Source organism: Gastrolobium bilobum, unplaced genomic scaffold, assembly GCF_033153095.1.
Source record: "Gastrolobium bilobum isolate Gb01-03AN ecotype WA unplaced genomic scaffold, APGP_CSIRO_Gbil_v1 utg10253, whole genome shotgun sequence".
Classification (NCBI taxonomy): Eukaryota; Viridiplantae; Streptophyta; class Magnoliopsida; order Fabales; family Fabaceae; genus Gastrolobium; species Gastrolobium bilobum.
In genome coordinates, this window is record NW_026898582.1 from 62,622 (window position 1) to 79,607 (window position 16,986).

General features: G+C 34.8%; 1 protein-coding gene across 3 annotated transcripts; it reads left to right on the plus strand.

Moving 5' to 3' along the window:
- The first annotated feature begins 508 nt into the window (after nucleotides 1–508).
- Nucleotides 509–14,461, plus strand: LOC133317507 (5'-3' exoribonuclease 3). Of its 3 annotated transcripts, XM_061519376.1 has the most exons (24): nucleotides 509–914; nucleotides 1,072–1,174; nucleotides 1,262–1,338; nucleotides 1,869–2,060; nucleotides 2,159–2,278; nucleotides 2,414–2,476; nucleotides 2,628–2,771; nucleotides 2,893–3,057; nucleotides 4,392–4,469; nucleotides 4,577–4,663; nucleotides 5,240–5,417; nucleotides 5,466–5,536; nucleotides 5,729–5,824; nucleotides 8,125–8,220; nucleotides 8,298–8,368; nucleotides 10,950–11,078; nucleotides 11,168–11,244; nucleotides 11,344–11,384; nucleotides 11,473–11,547; nucleotides 11,698–11,855; nucleotides 12,748–12,852; nucleotides 12,967–13,042; nucleotides 13,231–13,349; nucleotides 13,481–14,461. In XM_061519376.1, the coding sequence occupies exons 1-24, from the start codon at nucleotides 711–713 to the stop codon at nucleotides 14,184–14,186; spliced, it is 3,231 nt and encodes a 1,076-aa protein (XP_061375360.1). In that variant the 5' UTR covers nucleotides 509–710; the 3' UTR covers nucleotides 14,187–14,461. The 3 variants fall into 3 exon arrangements, with proteins under 3 accessions (XP_061375360.1, XP_061375359.1, XP_061375358.1); XM_061519375.1 differs by having other exon boundaries at nucleotides 5,240–5,536; nucleotides 13,231–13,331; XM_061519374.1 differs by having other exon boundaries at nucleotides 510–914; nucleotides 5,240–5,536; nucleotides 12,736–12,852.
- Nucleotides 14,462–16,986: the final 2,525 nt, after the last annotated feature.

Below are 16,986 nucleotides of genomic sequence, written 5' to 3' on the forward strand. Positions count from 1 at the left end.
TTAAAATTACAAAAACAACATGATTTTCGTCCCAAAACGACGTCGTATTGAGTTTACTGCAGATAATTATATGCAGTAACTGCAGAAAAAGCGAAATCCATAAATAAATTATGGGAATAACATCTATCCTTTTAAAGGATATAAACTTATATTCTTTTAGATCCTAATCGTTGATTTCCGTCCATCAATAGTTATAATTTATTGAATTAAAATTATTAATTAATTAATAATAAATTTGTCCCATTAAGTTTGACCCAATAGATTATAACCGTTGATGGAGGAAAATCAACGGTTAGGATCTAAAAGGATATAAACTTATATCCTTTAAGAAGATAGATGTTTTTCTCATAAATTATTATTATATTCTTCATTTGACACGTCAGCTGCAAAATATCTAGCTTCGTTGCAAAATACCTAGGATATATATAAACTAGAAGAGGATGACAATAACCTAACCGACTCGTATTGCAGAAAGACAAAAAGGGTACTCTTGAATATCCAGGAGTTAATTGCACTCAGTGGAATTTGAGAAGGGTAATATTGTCAGTGCGGTGCCCTAGCAGGGTAATAGCACACGCAAGAAAGAGGAGCCGCGGTGGAATCGTAATTGGTCTGTCTTAGCATATTCTTTTCTGGTTTGAGAATTGAGAGAGAGAGAGAGAGAAATTCTTAACTGTTTTTTCGGTGAATTGATCTGAGAGTGAAAGAAGATGGGAGTTCCAGCGTTCTATAGATGGTTGGCGGAGAAATATCCGATGGTGGTTGTGGATGCGATCGAGGAGGAACCGGTGGTTATCGACGGCGTTCAAATCCCGGTCGATACGAGTAATAAGAACCCTAACAATATCGAATACGATAACCTCTACCTCGACATGAACGGTATCATTCACCCTTGCTTCCATCCCGAGGATAGGGTAAGCTTTTTCCTCATTCTTCCATCTCACGACAAATTGAAATTGAAATTCCTTTTCGCGAGTTGGTTCTTGTTTTTCCTTTTTTTGGTTCTTTTTTATTTTCACTTTAATTTTCGATTCCGAACAATGTGAGTGAGTTTCCGTTGTTTGGTTGCAGCCATCTCCGACCTCTTTTGATGAGGTGTTTGAGTGCATGTTTGACTACATTGATAGGCTATTTGTCATGGTGCGCCCTCGGAAGCTGCTCTATATGGCTATTGGTGAGTGTTTCTTCGTTATGATTATTTGTTATTGTGTGACATGCGATGTGTGTTAATCGGGGAAGCTTGTTTTTGTTAACTTTGCAGATGGTGTTGCACCAAGGGCTAAGATGAATCAACAACGGTCTAGGCGGTTTAGGGCAGCCAAAGATGCATCTGATGCGGTATGTAGTGCTAAGTGTTTTCATTCGTTAGATGTTGTGTGGTTGGGATACATTATATGCTGACTTTATTATAAATCTTTCATGTTTCTTAGTATATATCAATTGTCATGGATATTATGTAAACTTACACTCTTGGGTTGTTATCTACAATTCAGTTTCATGTCATACTGTACTAGTGGGTATTTGAAAGTTTGAACTGCAGAGTCGTTTGATTTCTGATGAATATTGGAATATTGAATACTCTGCTCTTAAGTGTTTCTCTTCACCATTTTTTATTTCAATTTTGTGGTGTATAAAATATTTATTGAAGGGGGAGATAGTCCTAGTATACATTCTCTCGCAATAGTCTGGAGGTGCTACTGCTTGGGATTCTTGCTTGAATCCCATCTCTTGTGATTTATGATATTGCCTCTTCATCTTATGTGTCTTCTTTGTGAACAACTTTCATCTCTTAAGAAATTGATGAAATATTTGAAAAGATGTCAAGGTGTGATTTTCCTTTGTTTGTCTGCTTTTCTTTTGTGTGATAGGCTGCTGAAGAAGCAAGGTTAAGAGAGGAATTTGAGAGGGAGGGCAGAAATCTTCCTCCTAAAGAAGAGTCCCAGGTTTTTGATTCAAATGTCATCACACCTGGAACTGAATTTATGGCTGTTTTGTCAATTGCGCTTCAGTACTATATTCATCTTAGGTTGAACAATGACCCTGGTTGGCAAAATATTAAGGTATCAAGCTCATTGTATGTAAATTGTGTTGCTGCTGCATATGTGTGTCTCCCTGGTCTGAATGATCTTAACGCTATGATTTATGTATATGTCTGAAGGTTATTCTTTCTGATGCAAATGTTCCTGGTGAAGGGGAGCATAAGATTATGTCCTATATCCGCCTGCAGAGAAATCTTAAAGGTTATGATCCAAATACGCGACATTGCCTGTATGGTTTGGTATATATCTTACTTCCAATATTTTGTTATTTTTAAAAAATTCAATTTCTTTTTGACTTTCACTCAAATTTCTTCCTTGCTTTATTTATCATGGACTTAATTAACTTGTTCTTATTGTTTGGTGTCTGATGACAGGATGCTGATTTGATTATGTTGGCTTTGGCCACCCATGAAATCCATTTTTCAATTTTAAGAGAGGTTTGTGTCTACTGAGATTTGCTTTTAAAGCCAGCATAGTAAAATAGTTAACAATGAAGAATGATTGTTATCAATGTTTATGCTATTTTTTTGATTTCTTTCCATCAGACTCTGTGTGATTGACGTTTTGATAAACACTTGGACATTGTAGGTTGTGTTTACTCCTGGACAAGACAAATGCTTCCTCTGTGGTCAGATGGGTCATATGGCTGCAGACTGTGAAGGAAAGGTAAAAAGGAAGGCAGGGGAGTTTGACGAAAAAGGAGATGCTATTGTGGCTAAAAAGCCCTACCAGGTCAGGATTTGAGATAAATTTTGAGATTGATATATGTTGTATAGTTATCTTTTATTGCATGTGACAATATTGTTTTGGTGCTTCAGTCCTTAATTCTCACTTCTGTATATTTCTTTTGTAGTTCCTAAACATTTGGACTCTGAGAGAATATCTGGAGTATGAGTTTAGAGTACCTAATCCTCCTTTCAAGATTGATTTTGAATGCATGGTGGATGATTTTATCTTCATATGTTTTTTTGTTGGCAATGATTTCCTTCCACATATGCCTACGCTTGAGATTCGGGAGGTATATTACTCTATATCTCTTGTTCTTTCTCTCTAACTTTTCTATTTTCTATGTAATTGGCGAATCCTATTTTGGGACTGATATTCTATTTTCTAGGCATCAATCTGTGGATTTTGACCTTGACTGAGATTGTTCGGTCCTAAATGCATATGCAACTGGTGGTTTTTTTATTATTTAATTTTGGCCGTGTTTTGTTTTTGATACCCCAACTAGTTTGGGATAAAGGTGTTGTTGATGTTGATGTTGATGTGTTGGTTTTTTATAGCTAATGTAAACAATTTGGGTCAATTTTGAAATTGATGGTTACTACTTTCATCTAAATAACAAGTAACGAGCTATCACAGAAGCTTAAGTTATTATGTGGAGGTACATAAATGGTTCAATATATCTAACATGCCTTCAAATGTGAAAGCTTTTTGGGCTTGAAGCATGAATGAAGTGAAAACCCACTTGTACTGAAATTTCTTTTTTTTTTTTTTCGGATAATGAAATTTCATTTAATATGAAGAATGTGGGTATCAAAATCAAACTCCTGTCCTGGTGGTCACGGAGGATTTCATACTCTAGGATTAGGAAGCAACAATTGCAAAAGCTTAAGCTTTTAGATGGAGGCACATGAATGCTTTAATATATCTGACAGGAAAAAACTTTTCAGGTTTTATACTTGCATGCATTTTTGTAACTGTCACTGAGTCAAACTCTTACGAAATACATGGTATGCATTAGTTTTAACTCTTAACAGTTTTTTTGCAAAAGTACTAGTGGCTTTGAGATGATATCTTTGATTTTTCACATATTTTTGCTGGAAGATGTATGAGAGAGAGAGAGTATAGGTGTCCTTAATTTGCAGTAACCTAATATTTGGTGGGGTCTACTTCATTGTCAGCTTTTGCTGAGTTTGGATTTTGAATTTTTGGTTCCAAGCTGTAGGGTTTTTTCTTGCCATTAACCTTTTAATGTGTCTTCCTGTTACAATCATGGATAGTGTAATTTTTTAGTCTAGCCTAGGTGGTTCTCTGAGGTAATCAATTAAGACACAATTTAATGGTGAAATTTGTTTAGTTGTTGAATGGCATAATTTATTGCTTAATTTGTATGTGCAGATAAATGGATTAGAACCTATTTCTTACTCTCTGAATTTTGGTCTTAATATAATCGTAAAAGGAAGTCGTAATGTTTGGCATCCTTTTTGAATTCTTACTGTAGTGTGATACTTTGATGTTTGTTAATATTTATGGTGATATGATATTGGTCATGTATTACATGATGGGAGAAAGATTAATATGCAACTTTTTGTTATATAGCTAATCTATTTGTTGTGAATTTCAATTTAGGGTGCAATTAACTTGCTGATGGCCGTCTACAAGAAGGAATTTAAGGCAATGGGTGGTTATTTAACCAATGGAAGCAAGGTACTTGATGGTAACTGGGGTGATATATTACATGTAGTATGCTGTGGTTCTTTTCACCAAAATAATGTTTGTGTTTAATTTGTCCTTTTGGTTCCTGCTTTTCTCAGCCAAATTTGAGCAGGGTGGAGCACTTTATTCAGGCTGTTGGATCTTATGAAGATAGGATATTCCAGAAAAGAGCTCGATTGCATCAGGTCTATTACACTTGGAATATTATATTGTTACTCGTGTTAGCCTGCTGTTAGCTTTGGTTGATGTTCAAATACTGCGAATGATATTAATTTATTACATGTTATCTTGTCATGAAAGAAGTAAAGAAAAGAACTGAGGCTTTGTTATGCAAGCATTTATAATTGTCAAGTTGTCTGGCTGTATAATATGGAAGTTTAAATTATTCAGATATTTTTCATGCATTTTGAATTGTAAGAATCTATTTTTGGTTGTCTCTGGAACTTAGTTGTTTGTTTTTGATTATTGCTTCTTACCGTTGTGTCCGGTTGCATCTCATTCCCTTATGAGGAGATGGTAGAGAGAGATCATTGGTTTATGCCTAATGACTCTGTGTGTGTGTGTGCGATTGGGAAAAAATGGGTCTTAACCGTGTAATTGTTGTTACAATTTCTAGCCTGGTAGTATATGAAGAAGGGAACATGTTTGAAACAGAGTGGGAGACAATAAAGATTTGTAAGACTAGATAGATTTTCTTGTACTAAGAAAGAGGTGTTTGTGTTCTGAAGTTGTTCTTTTTGTATTTATTGTTCTGTTTCCAGCGACAAGCGGAAAGAAGAAAGCGTGAGAAGGCACAAGCAAGAAGAGGAGATGATGCTGAGCCTCAATTACAACCAGAGTCTCTAGTTGCAGTTTCACGATTCCAGGGTTCTCGTCTTGCATCAGCTCCAACACCTTCACCATTTCAACAATCTGGGCGTTATGATCCCCTCGTGTCCAGTTCAGCTAGAAAAGACAATAAAGATGCCTTTGAGAGGCCTCCTAAAGTTGCTAGGATATCATCAGGAGCAACTGTTGCTGCTGCTATTGTTGAAGCCGAAAATAATCTTGAAATAGAAGTATGTTTTCCTGCTTCTGGGGAGGCATTCCTTAGAATTAATATATGGGCTAACCTAATACTGTGTATGAGCCTGATGACAACTTAAAAATGTAGTTAATCTTGTGAAATTATTGTTATTTATAGTATTTTTAATAAGCTGGTGATTTCTTCTGTGCCTTGTCTTTGAGTTTAGTATTATTTTGCTTTGCAGGTTCAAGATAACAAAGACGAATTGAAAACAAAACTGAAGGAGAGACTTCGTGAGAAATCTGATGTATTCAACTCGGAGAATGCTGAAGAGGACAAGGTAAATGCATATAGTTTCTTGTTTAGTATTTTTGTGATGCTATGAATTAATCTTACAGTTTAATTTGCATTCAATAGGTACCGTGTAAATTATCCTGCCTGTGGATATTAGATTAAATCTTAATGACTTAGTTATTTGTAATTACTAATTTTCCCATACCCACTTGTGGGACAAGACTTTGTTGTTGGTTAGTTTATTAGTTTTCCATCCCAGAAACCTCATGATTTATATGGATGAAATTTTGAGAATTTGTTGGGATTTCAAACTGTGAAATATGTTGACAAATTAACTTCTCTATAAAAGAAAAATCAAAAGAAAAGTTCAATTAATTATTTAAGTATTTACTTACATTTTTAATAAGAAAGGTATTAGTTCCTGTTTATTTGGACGGTATCCATGTTGGTCCATACTCTTGATATTTTTTAATTGATTTCTTATTGAAGGTTCAACATACAAAAAACATAAAATAAAACTCTAAAAACTTGACAAAGCCTTTTTTACAATTTATCAAATTATGGGTATGAGTTATCCTTTGCTTGCAACAATTATCCATTTGGGTTTGTTTATCTGACAGTGATGGGACATGTGGAATGACTTTTACTCTGTTGCTTGTGTAAGTGTTGGGGGTTGTCAGGTGTTAGAGAATAATATAAATCATTAAAAAGGCCCTCACCCAACACCTTAAGGTTTTGGGTTGAAGTGGTTCTTTACATGGTATCAGAGCTTGAGTGACTACAAGGTCATAAGTTCGATCTTCACCGCCCCCCACTTTAAAGTGGAATTAAAATAAAAGAACAAAAGGTAAACCAAAAATGGGGACCGTACAATATCCACGCTTCTAGACCAAACATAGTAGTCAATAGCGGCGCAATAGCGCCGCAAGCCGCACCAGTTGCGCTTTGCGGAGCTTCGCCGCAACCATTCGCGCCGCGCCGCACTAGATCGCAATAGCGGCCGTTGCGGTCGCATTTGCGGCCAAATCTCGCCGCAACAGTGTCTTTTTATGGTTTTAACCTTGACCCACTCTCTCTTTCTGCCTCTCTTGTTTTCTTTATTGCGCTCGTTTCTTCCCTTCTATACTTCTCTCTTATAGTATTGAAGTTCAATGTGGAAGCCATGAATGAAGAAGCAAAGCTTTGAGTGAGAGAAAGAGTGTGTGAGAGAGAGAGAGCCGATGACGGAGAAAAGGAGAAAAAGTGAGAGAAATAGTAAGAGAGAGAGAGAACAGATGGAGAAAAAGAAAAACTGTGAGAGAGAGAACGGATGAAAGAGAAAAAGTGAGAGAGAAAGAGATTCTGATCTATCTTTATTCAAAGAAAAGAAAAGTACATTGTCAAAAAAGTGATTCACAAGTCACGGTAACCAAGTAACCTGGTTATAGTAACAGTGGGTAAAACTATTTCTATATCCCAAAAAAAAAAATGCATCATTAAAAGGTAACTAAGATAAAACACTAAAGTAACTAAGGTAAATCTGGTAAATCAGTAAAGTATAGTTACAACAAAAGGTAGTACAACTATAGCTAAAGTTTGGACACTTATTACTAAGAGGTAACATGTCAACTCTGCCTTTATTATTTTTTTTTTTTTATTATTTATCTTTATATTTTTTTTATTATTTGTATTTTTTTTAGGTGTTATTATTTTTTTAATAATTTATTATGTTACACACACACATATACATATAACTTGTTTTTTTAATAAATATATTTTTTATGCTATTTCCGCAACCGCAACTCGCAATAACGCTATAGCGGTTTTGAGGGTTGGCTGCGTCAGGCCGCAATCCGCATTTGATAACTATGAGCCCAAAGGGCTCTTGCATGAGGGGGTGTGTTAGAGAATAAAATAAATCATTAAAAAGGCCCTCATCCAACACTTTAAGGTTTTGGGTTGAAGTGGTTCTTTACATCAGGACAACCATTTCCTTGACTCCATGTGGCACAAACAGTCCTTTTCTTTTTTCTTTTACTTTTTTTTTTTCTTTTTTATGGGATGATAATGCCTGTTTTTCAGTTGAATGTGTTTGGATGTTGTGAGTCGCAGTTAATGCAGATGCTTTACATGTCCTAGTTATGCTACAACGGCTGGGGTTGCAACATTAATATGGAACTGAAATATGTAACAACCTTTTAAATTCTTTTTGTATCTAGGCTATAGCTTGGTGTTATGAGAAGCATGAAATATGTCCGAACTTAATGCTTGCAATTGTGGTTCTTATACTGCATATTTGTTGAAAGTTATTTCTCTTTTTCTTCATTAGTTATTTCATTTCATTTTAGCTAGTATTTCTTTTAACAGATTAAGTTGGGAGATCCAGGCTGGAAAGAGAGGTATTATGAGGAAAAATTTTCTGTTAAAACTCCTGAGGAACTTGACATGATACGGAAAGATGTTGTAAGTTAAAGAATTGAAGTTGTACTGATTTAAATTTGTATGGAGATTTTGTTTTCTTATTACAGTTTATTGTTTAGGTCTTGAAATACACTGAAGGCCTATGTTGGGTGATGCACTATTATTATGAAGGTGTCTGTTCTTGGCAATGGTAAGTTTCTTCTCTTTTTTTTCTTTACAGCGCTATATTAATCTGAAATTGTGTTGGCTTTCCTTTGCCTTTCATATGGTACTTGTGGTATTTTTCTCTTTTCTCACTTTGATTTCTAAATTTGTGATGACCAAAATTAAGATGATGAATGCTTATTTTGACTTTGATATAAATTTAAATTTCGTGTGATGTGCGGTGCTTGCTCAATACCTTTTACTAACTTGTTCTTTCATGGTTCCACTGTGGTTTCTTTATGGACTCGTTATTTGTTATTTTTTAGTGAGTGTTGGCTATCATGTTGGTCCTTGGACCAGTTCTTGATGATTAGTGTTAGAAGTTTTGAAAATAGGTCGATAAGAAGTCCCATATTGTTACATTAGTCTTATGTAATTGTTATAATTGCTCTATATAATAGAGCCTTTGTTGTGCTGTTGACACACGTCGATTCAAAAAATATTTGCCTTTTTGTTTTCATGTTATTCAACATGGTATTTGAGTCCCTGAATTTGGAACTCTTCATTAATTATTGTTTCCATCACTCGTCTCTCATCTTCTTCTTCCCATGCTTTCGAGTAATCATCGTCTCTTTGCCATTATGTTCTTCCTGCAACGTTTAAGTCTTCTGCAACCCTAATCGGCTTTCGTCTCCGACCTTGTTTGCGACGATCGTTTGCTGCATTTTGCTGCTGCCGGTGAATTTTCCTACGGTTCTCCCGCCATTCAAACCGCTATCTTATTAAGTCCTTTATGTCTAGGATCTACTTGCATACTCCTACCTACTCTTTTGGCTGAAGCACTCTTCCGGTGCGTGGGCCACTGTCTGACCAACTTTTTCGGTGTTTTAGGGTTTTGGGTCCACCGTTTTATGTTTTTTCCATAGCGATTTTTTCAACAACAGAAAAATTTCCGGCCAGTGATCGATAGATTTGGATTGTGAAAACTCCTTCCCTGCGATAATGTTCATGCTCATTTTTTTTTTCTGATGAGCCAGGCTGATTCTGGTTCCTATGTCCCTATGAAGGATGTTTTGAAGCTTGAGGTATCCATTTGCAGTGATAGTGTCTATGCTCCATTGTGTGTGGAGAAAGGTACATGCCCACACATTTCTCTAATTAGATTCGGCCCTTCATGCTGATGTTTATCTTTTTTCCAATGCCAACATAGTATTGACGGGGAGAAATTTGGAAGTTGCACTTTAGTCTAGTCGGATTGTCCTTGTTGTTGGCTAACCTCCCAATTGATGCCTGCCGGAAAGGCTTTTATCCAAGACGCTTCCCTACCTTGATGGATTGTCCTAATTCCGGTCTAGCCCCATTGAAGCTTGTCCTCGATGTAGCTTGGCCTCGTTGGACTTAACCTAGATGTTCTTTGGTTGGGTCCGCTAGATTTTGGTGTGGTTGAAGCTTCCAAATGTTGTTTTTGATGAACATAGAGAAGTTTTAGTTATTGTTGTGTATACTTGCTTGCCAAGTCATTTTCGTTGATGGTCATTCCAACCACCTTGCTCAGTTGCCTTTCTAGCATTTTTCGTCTCTGCGTCGTCTCTGTCGCCCCCAAGTTGTCTTGGCAATCGTGTTTTGTGGAGCACAAATATATTATTTGGTTAATTTTTCATTTGTAACAAGCTTAAAGCTGTAGTAAGCTTTAGATTGAGGGGGAGTGTTAGAAGCATTTAACAATTAGCTTTCATGGTTTTATTAGAAGAGGCTAAATTTTTATGGCATTGTGCAATGCATGACATAGGCTAGGATTTGTGACGTCTCTCTCTCTCTCTCTCTCTCTCCTTCCTCTCTCTCTTGTATATATATTATTTTTCTTATTCTTTTCTCTCAATGCGTTCTTGATTTTATTTGGTTTTATCAATTGCCAAACCCAACTAGTTTGGGATAAAGGTGATGTTGATGTGAATACATTTTGGGATAAAGGTGTTGGGATCAAAGGCTAAATCTGACGAGAGAGGAGCGTGGACAATTAACATAAACATCATTGTTGTCCCAAACTAGGTGGGTTTGACAACGATAAAACCAAATAAAAGCAAGAACATATTGACGAAAAAAGATTATATATACACAGACACACCACAAATTCTAGCCTAAGTCATGCATTGCACATTGCCATAAAAACTTAGCCTCTTCTAAAAAAACCATGAAAGCTAATTTTTGATTAACATGGAAACAAAAGACAAATGTTTAAATCCATGTGTCAATTGCCTCTTCCAATAAAAAATGCACATGAACATTACAGAGAGAAAGCCCGCTGTGAGATGGTGTTATAAATGGTGGGAGTCCTCAAATATGAGGTGAGTATGATACCATGCTGAATAACATGGTAATGTTTACATTCGTGTGTTTTAATAGCACAACAGAGGCTCCACTATGACAATTAGATAAGATTCTTTAACGATGCGGGACTTCTTGACAAACTATTTTTAATACTGCTAACACTAGAGAAAACCCAGCTAGGGCTCGGATAAGAAATTTTATTTACTTCTTTTTTTTGCCTGTGACATTCATATCCAGATTGTGTCCCCAAGAATTGCTTATTTTATTTATCAATTTTATTTTTATTTTGTACAAAACAGGTTTTATCCTTATCATTATGCACCTTTTGCTTCTGATCTTAAGGACCTTGGTGAGCTTAATATTAGCTTTAATCTGGGTACCCCATTCAAACCATTTGACCAGCTTCTAGGCGTTTTTCCTGCTGCAAGGTTTGCCTGCTATTGCATTTTTATTTTTGTAAAATTGTAACTTACTAAACTTCGGTTGGTGTAATATGGAAAATATGATTTCTCTGCAGCTCTCATGCACTTCCTGAGCCATATAGAAAACTAATGACAGATCCGAACTCACCAATTATTGATTTTTATCCAGTTGGTATGCTTTTAATTAAGTAGTGCATTGTTAAGACAAGTTTTAGACGTTTGTATGCATTATGTGTATTTCTCCCTATTTAATCTTGATGCTGTGTGCCAGACTTTGAAGTGGACATGAATGGCAAACGTTATGCTTGGCAGGTTCTTTCCTCATTTTACAATTGCTTTTTGCTTAGTATTTTCTAGACATGACAGCAACATAGTTTATGATATCACTTCCTCTCTGTAGGGTATTGCAAAGTTGCCTTTTATTGAAGAAGCCCGTCTTCTTGCGGAAGTTCGGAAAGTTGAAAACTTGTTAACAGTATAGCTCTGTCCTCCATTAAGTTTTAATGCACATTTTCGTTCATTTTGCTGTTCTTGACTCTCCCTGGCAGATCTCCATGTTTCCATTATGTACTGATTTTAGCTTATATTTTGTTGATATCTTATCTCTATTTCAAAAAAAATAAAGGCAGAGGAAACACGAAGAAATGCTATAATGTTCGACTTGCTTTTTGTGAATTCTTGTCATCCGCTCTCCGCATGCATAAGTACACTTGACAACAAATGTAGAAATATGTTGGGCAGTGAACGTGCTAAGGTCAAGGAAAAAATAAATCCCAAAGAAAGGTTGGTGCACAATGCTTTGCCATTTTCTAAACAATCTTTTTGTATGTGGAAGGATTTGATTGGATTTCCTTCTGATCAATGGTAAGTTTGTTGCATGTGATGAAGCAATTATTAGTGTAATGAGTCGCACAATTTGTCTCAGGTTAATGATGTTGCAAGCCATAATATGCTCTCTTGATTTTTTATGGATTTTTCCGAAGAAAATTGAGAGACCTTTATGTTATTTATCTTGTCATTAATGATCAAACAGTATCTTGAGAAATGATTCTATTAATTCAGAATTGGTAGGTTTTCTGTTGATTATTAGTTAGGAGTTAACCTTGAACATATACGTGCATAAATTTGTTGTTTAAAAATATATATATATATATATATATATAAATGCATTAATGTATATAGGACAGCTTATCAAAATGTGGGTTCAAACAGTGGAACATACTATTTCTGGAATGCTGCCGAAATTTGTATCTAGTCTGTTAATTAATTCAAGTTCAGTGATGTGATTAGCCATGCATACTCGTGGCTAATTTTAATGTAGCCACAGGTTTTAAATAATACTTGTCATTTGTATCAGTGCTACTGCTAGACTGGAATTAGTACTATTTGCTTTCAGGCATTTGTTATTTAGATATGCCACATTATTTGAACAGATACTAATATATTATGATAATGTGAGTGGGTTTGTTGCTAGTTTGTAAGTAGTATAGAGTTATTTGAGAAAGAGAGTCAGAAGGGGATGAGTAGAATGGCAGGTTTTTGATGTAATAGAATTCCGCTATAGTTTTCATATGCATGAAATTATCAATTTTGTTCCCTTCATATGTTCTATTCAAAATGACAAATTTAAGATGAGCCTGCACTATTTTCTGATGTTATTTAGGGATACATGCAGTGGTGGAATGAACGGGTACATATCTTTATGTGGTGGAGAACCTTGCCCTCCTATCTTCAGATCTCCTGTTGGAAGCATGGAAGATATCATGGACAACCATGTAATGTATGTCTTTCTGTCAAAGCTGAGTACATTCTAATAAAGAACATGATTTATAGTCATGGATCTGAAAATTGATGTATTTTTCTTATATGCCTTTTCATGCTCTGTTTTGCTCAGATGTGCAATATATATACTCCCAGATGCACATGAGCACATTGCCCGACCGCCACAGGGAGTTAAATTTCCGAAAAAGGTATTTAAATCTTCTAGCTGCTAATTATTGATACTCCTCTGACTCCTAAGTTTTCTTTCCCGAGTATGGTGTTCAATTTCAAAGGTTTTTTCTACAGTAGGATTTTAGTCTGTTTAACGTAGCATGCTGCTTCTTGTGTTTTGTCTTCAAGTAGGTGGGAAAATAAAATTATCTTCTTTTCTGTGCAGACTGTGACAATTGGGGATCTGAAACCTGAACCTGTTTTATGGCATGAAGATTCAGGTAGGAGGAGACACGCTGAAAACGGGAGGTATGCTGAAAACGGAAGGTATGCTGAAAATGGGAGGTAATGCTCTGGTTTATAACTATTGGGCTAAAAGACTTTGGTTTAATTTATGATTTACTGTTGGATTGCAAGCAACATCATGTCATCTCGTTGGCTAAAACTCAGACTGGGTCTCTGGTTTTCTATTCCAGGAATAACCCTCCAGGATCTATTTCTGGTCGTGAGCTTGGAGATGCAGCACGCAGACTTGTTGTCAATTCCTTACAAGCAAAGGTTGACGGTAATGGACACCGTTATCCGATTAATGGACCCCCAAGGGCTTATGCTGCTCCAATGGGTCATCGACAACCATTGCCTCCCTATAATTATGAATCACGCCCGGGATACGTTGGAATGCCGCATTCTGTAGCAACTCCTCCAATCCAAGGTCAACCACATTTTGTGCCTCACGCTGCTGTCCCTACTCCTCAGCAGTATGGTTATAATCAACCATACTCGCCACCGATGGTCTACAATCCTCATCATCAATCAAATTCTTATGAAAGAAATGACTATCAACAGCCTGGAGTACATCCTTATGAAAGAAATAACTATCAACAGCATAGAGCACATCCTTATGAAAGAAATAACCTTCATGGTAGTGAGGGAAATGCAAGGCATGGATTTCAATCATCAGGAAATAATCAGAATGCTAGGTTTATGAGTAGGCAAGGTAGTCATCATCACGAAGTTGGTCATCACAGCCAAAACATCCAACCACCTAGAGCTTCTCACCAGAGTTGGGCTCCACGGAATAACACCAGTAGCCACAGGGAATATGGTCAACATTCGGCCAATCAGTATTCTCTATTAGGAAACAGGAAGCCAATGCCACCACCTGGTTATAATCGGAAATAAAGTCATTTACTCTAGGGAATATTCTACCCCTCGAAATTATTGTGTTGTACAATATCTTTTCCCATTTAGTTGAAGTTTGATGGTTGTAGTATCATTTTCTGTTCACTGTCCGAATATCTAGTCTAGTCAAGTCAATTACCTGCAAATTTTTTAGTGAATAGATGAAATAGATTAGTAATAAACCCCTATAACACAGGTTTGATAACATTTTTTAATTTGATAGGCCATTCAATTGTGTTGTATGGTACTTGAGGCCCAAATTTATATATCTAAAGCAATCATGCTTCATTTCCAGTTCATGAAGTGCCCGTTTCTCATCCTCTGCTTTTGGTGCGTGGAGTTGCATATCTTGCGTGATATTATTTAGCAAGTTGATTTACTTGCAGTGAAATAATTATCAAAAATGGTGTTTGGTTTTCTATATGGAATAGAATTTGCGAAAGTAGTTTAGTTAATTTCACACACTTCCTTTAGGGAAAGAATCGGAAAATCGAATTTGTTTTATAAAGTGATTTAGTTTTTGAATCAATTAGAAGGGAGTGATTTAGTTTTAAAATAAAAATAAAAAAATGTTTAGTTTCGTTTGGCTTATTTGGATTTTTTACAAGTATAATTCGGTTTTTAGCCTGAATTGAATTAAATTGTTGAGTGGTTTAGTTCTTGAATTGAATTGGTTTTAGAAAATTATTCTGATCTTAAATGGGTGATTCTTTTAATGAGGTTTGGATTAATTCAGAGTTTTAATATGATTCATTTGATTATTTTACGTCTCTAGTTTCAAAGTTCCAAAAGTGAGGTAGAAAATTCATATTTACATAGATATAATCTTAACTATAATTTTACAAATGATTAATTTTGCAACGGCAAGTCGGCAAGACGATAGAAAATTCATATGCAATTTCTTTTGTAGGCACAAATGCATATTTTAATTTTTTTTCAATAAATTAATTTCATCTTTCATTTAATCCAATAAACAGTTCTTTGATTTTAAAAATATTCATAAACCTGTAAAATTGTGCCTTAAAATTTGTAAAAGTTTTTTTTTGCATTTATTTATTTTTGGGAAAGTTGCGGTCCAACTATTTTGGGGCAACAATAACAATGTATAAAAGTAGTGATTAATGTTTTTCATGCTATAAAAGATAAAATTATTTCGTATATACACATAAAAATATATAGGAGCCATGTGGGCCCATGTGTAGAGAAAAAAGAGAAAAAGAAAATATGGATCCCACGCATTTTTATTTGTGTGTAAGATATAAAATTATCTTCTACAACATGAGAAACACTAATTCCGTATAGTCTGGTGACACATCAGTATTAAAAAAGTAATATATGTAGTTTTAGAAATATGTTACAATTGGCCAAGTTTAATTTTATTGTCTGGTGAAATTATAGATTCTAATTTGAATGTGTTTACCAACAGCTCTTGGGTAAGTTCATAAACATATTGAATTGTATTGTGTGTTGGTCGAATCAGAGAACCATTGTTTTAAATCTGAGTCTTTTCCTGAGGTCTAAAGATGATAGTATGTATTTGTATTATTTAATTTATATAATTATATGAAAGGAGCTAACAAGCAAGATGGATCGCTGAATTTCAAGATGACCACCCCACGCTCTCCCATATATATATATATATATATATATATATATATATATATGGAAAAAATATTTTTACAGCCACTTTAGATAAGGTTATCTACAATTATTCTTTTATAACTATGTACTCCCGATAATACATAATTATACTATTAAAGTTACTTTTTTCTTTCTCTCCACGTCAGCAGACAGTTTTTGAAAAGTGACTGAAGAGAGAAGAAAAAAATAACTTTAATGTTATAACTATATACTACTAGTAGTACATAGTTATAAAAGATAGCTGTAGATAACCTTATCTAAAGTGACTGTAGAAATATTTATCCTTATATTTATATATATTCGGTAAGCGATTTGAATAATATTAAATCAACAATATTTCAGTTTAGTATTTCTTTGAAACTAGCACTAAAATAGTTATAAATAAACTTATTTTGAATTTCGTATGAAAAAATTATTACTGAATTTTAATCTTAATTTTGGGGATTATTAAAGTGGCTCTTAATGTATGACAAAAAGATTAATAATATAAATTACTGAAGCTAGTAACGAAATGTTTGACTAGTTTAAAAAAATTATAGACTTAAATCTCATTCTCTTCATTTTTTTTATGTAAAAAAAGCCGTTGAATCGAAGATAAATTTGTAAGGTTTTTTTTTTTTTTTATCATAACACTATTGATGATTGTAGTTACAGAAAATAGATGAGAAGTGTTAACTTTAAACAAACAAATTGAAAATTTGGACATATTTAAAAGCCGAAACTCATGGAGAGTGAAGGATCAACTAGTCATCAATGACGATAACACTTGTGTGTTGTTGGGACAATATCCCTCAAAAATCAGCCAATCAGCGTTGAAGTGGGAAATATTTTCTATGATCCAGGATCACTTAATAACTTGGTTCTTCTTTTCATAATACCAATTTTTTCTTTTTCTTTTTATCCTTATTATTTTTTCTCTTTCTCAATTTTACCTTTCCATTTATAATAAAAGATCGTCTAAATTTTTTTTTAGTGGTCCGGAACATAATAAATGCTCTCGTTGAAGCGAGAAGTTAGTCAAGTTGAGTAGCCCGACCCAATATCCATTAACACAAAAAATGCAGAAATAGAGAGATGGAGAAAAGAAGATAACAAAATACTTTTTAATTGGAATACCTCCTCTAATGCAAAAGAGTAAAAATTCCAGAGTCTAGTCCAA

What these genes read in the sequence shown, in the direction of transcription:
- LOC133317507 (XM_061519374.1), top strand. Translation starts at nt 711, where the DNA reads ATGGGAGTTCCAGCGTTCTATAGATGGTTGGCGGAGAAATATCCGATG. An exon ending in TATTGATTTTTATCCAGTTG is followed by an intron (nt 11,245 to 11,343) that starts GTATGCTTTTAA and finishes GCTGTGTGCCAG; the next exon opens with ACTTTGAAGTGGACATGAAT. An exon ending in GCAAACGTTATGCTTGGCAG is followed by an intron (nt 11,385 to 11,472) that starts GTTCTTTCCTCA and finishes TCCTCTCTGTAG; the next exon opens with GGTATTGCAAAGTTGCCTTT.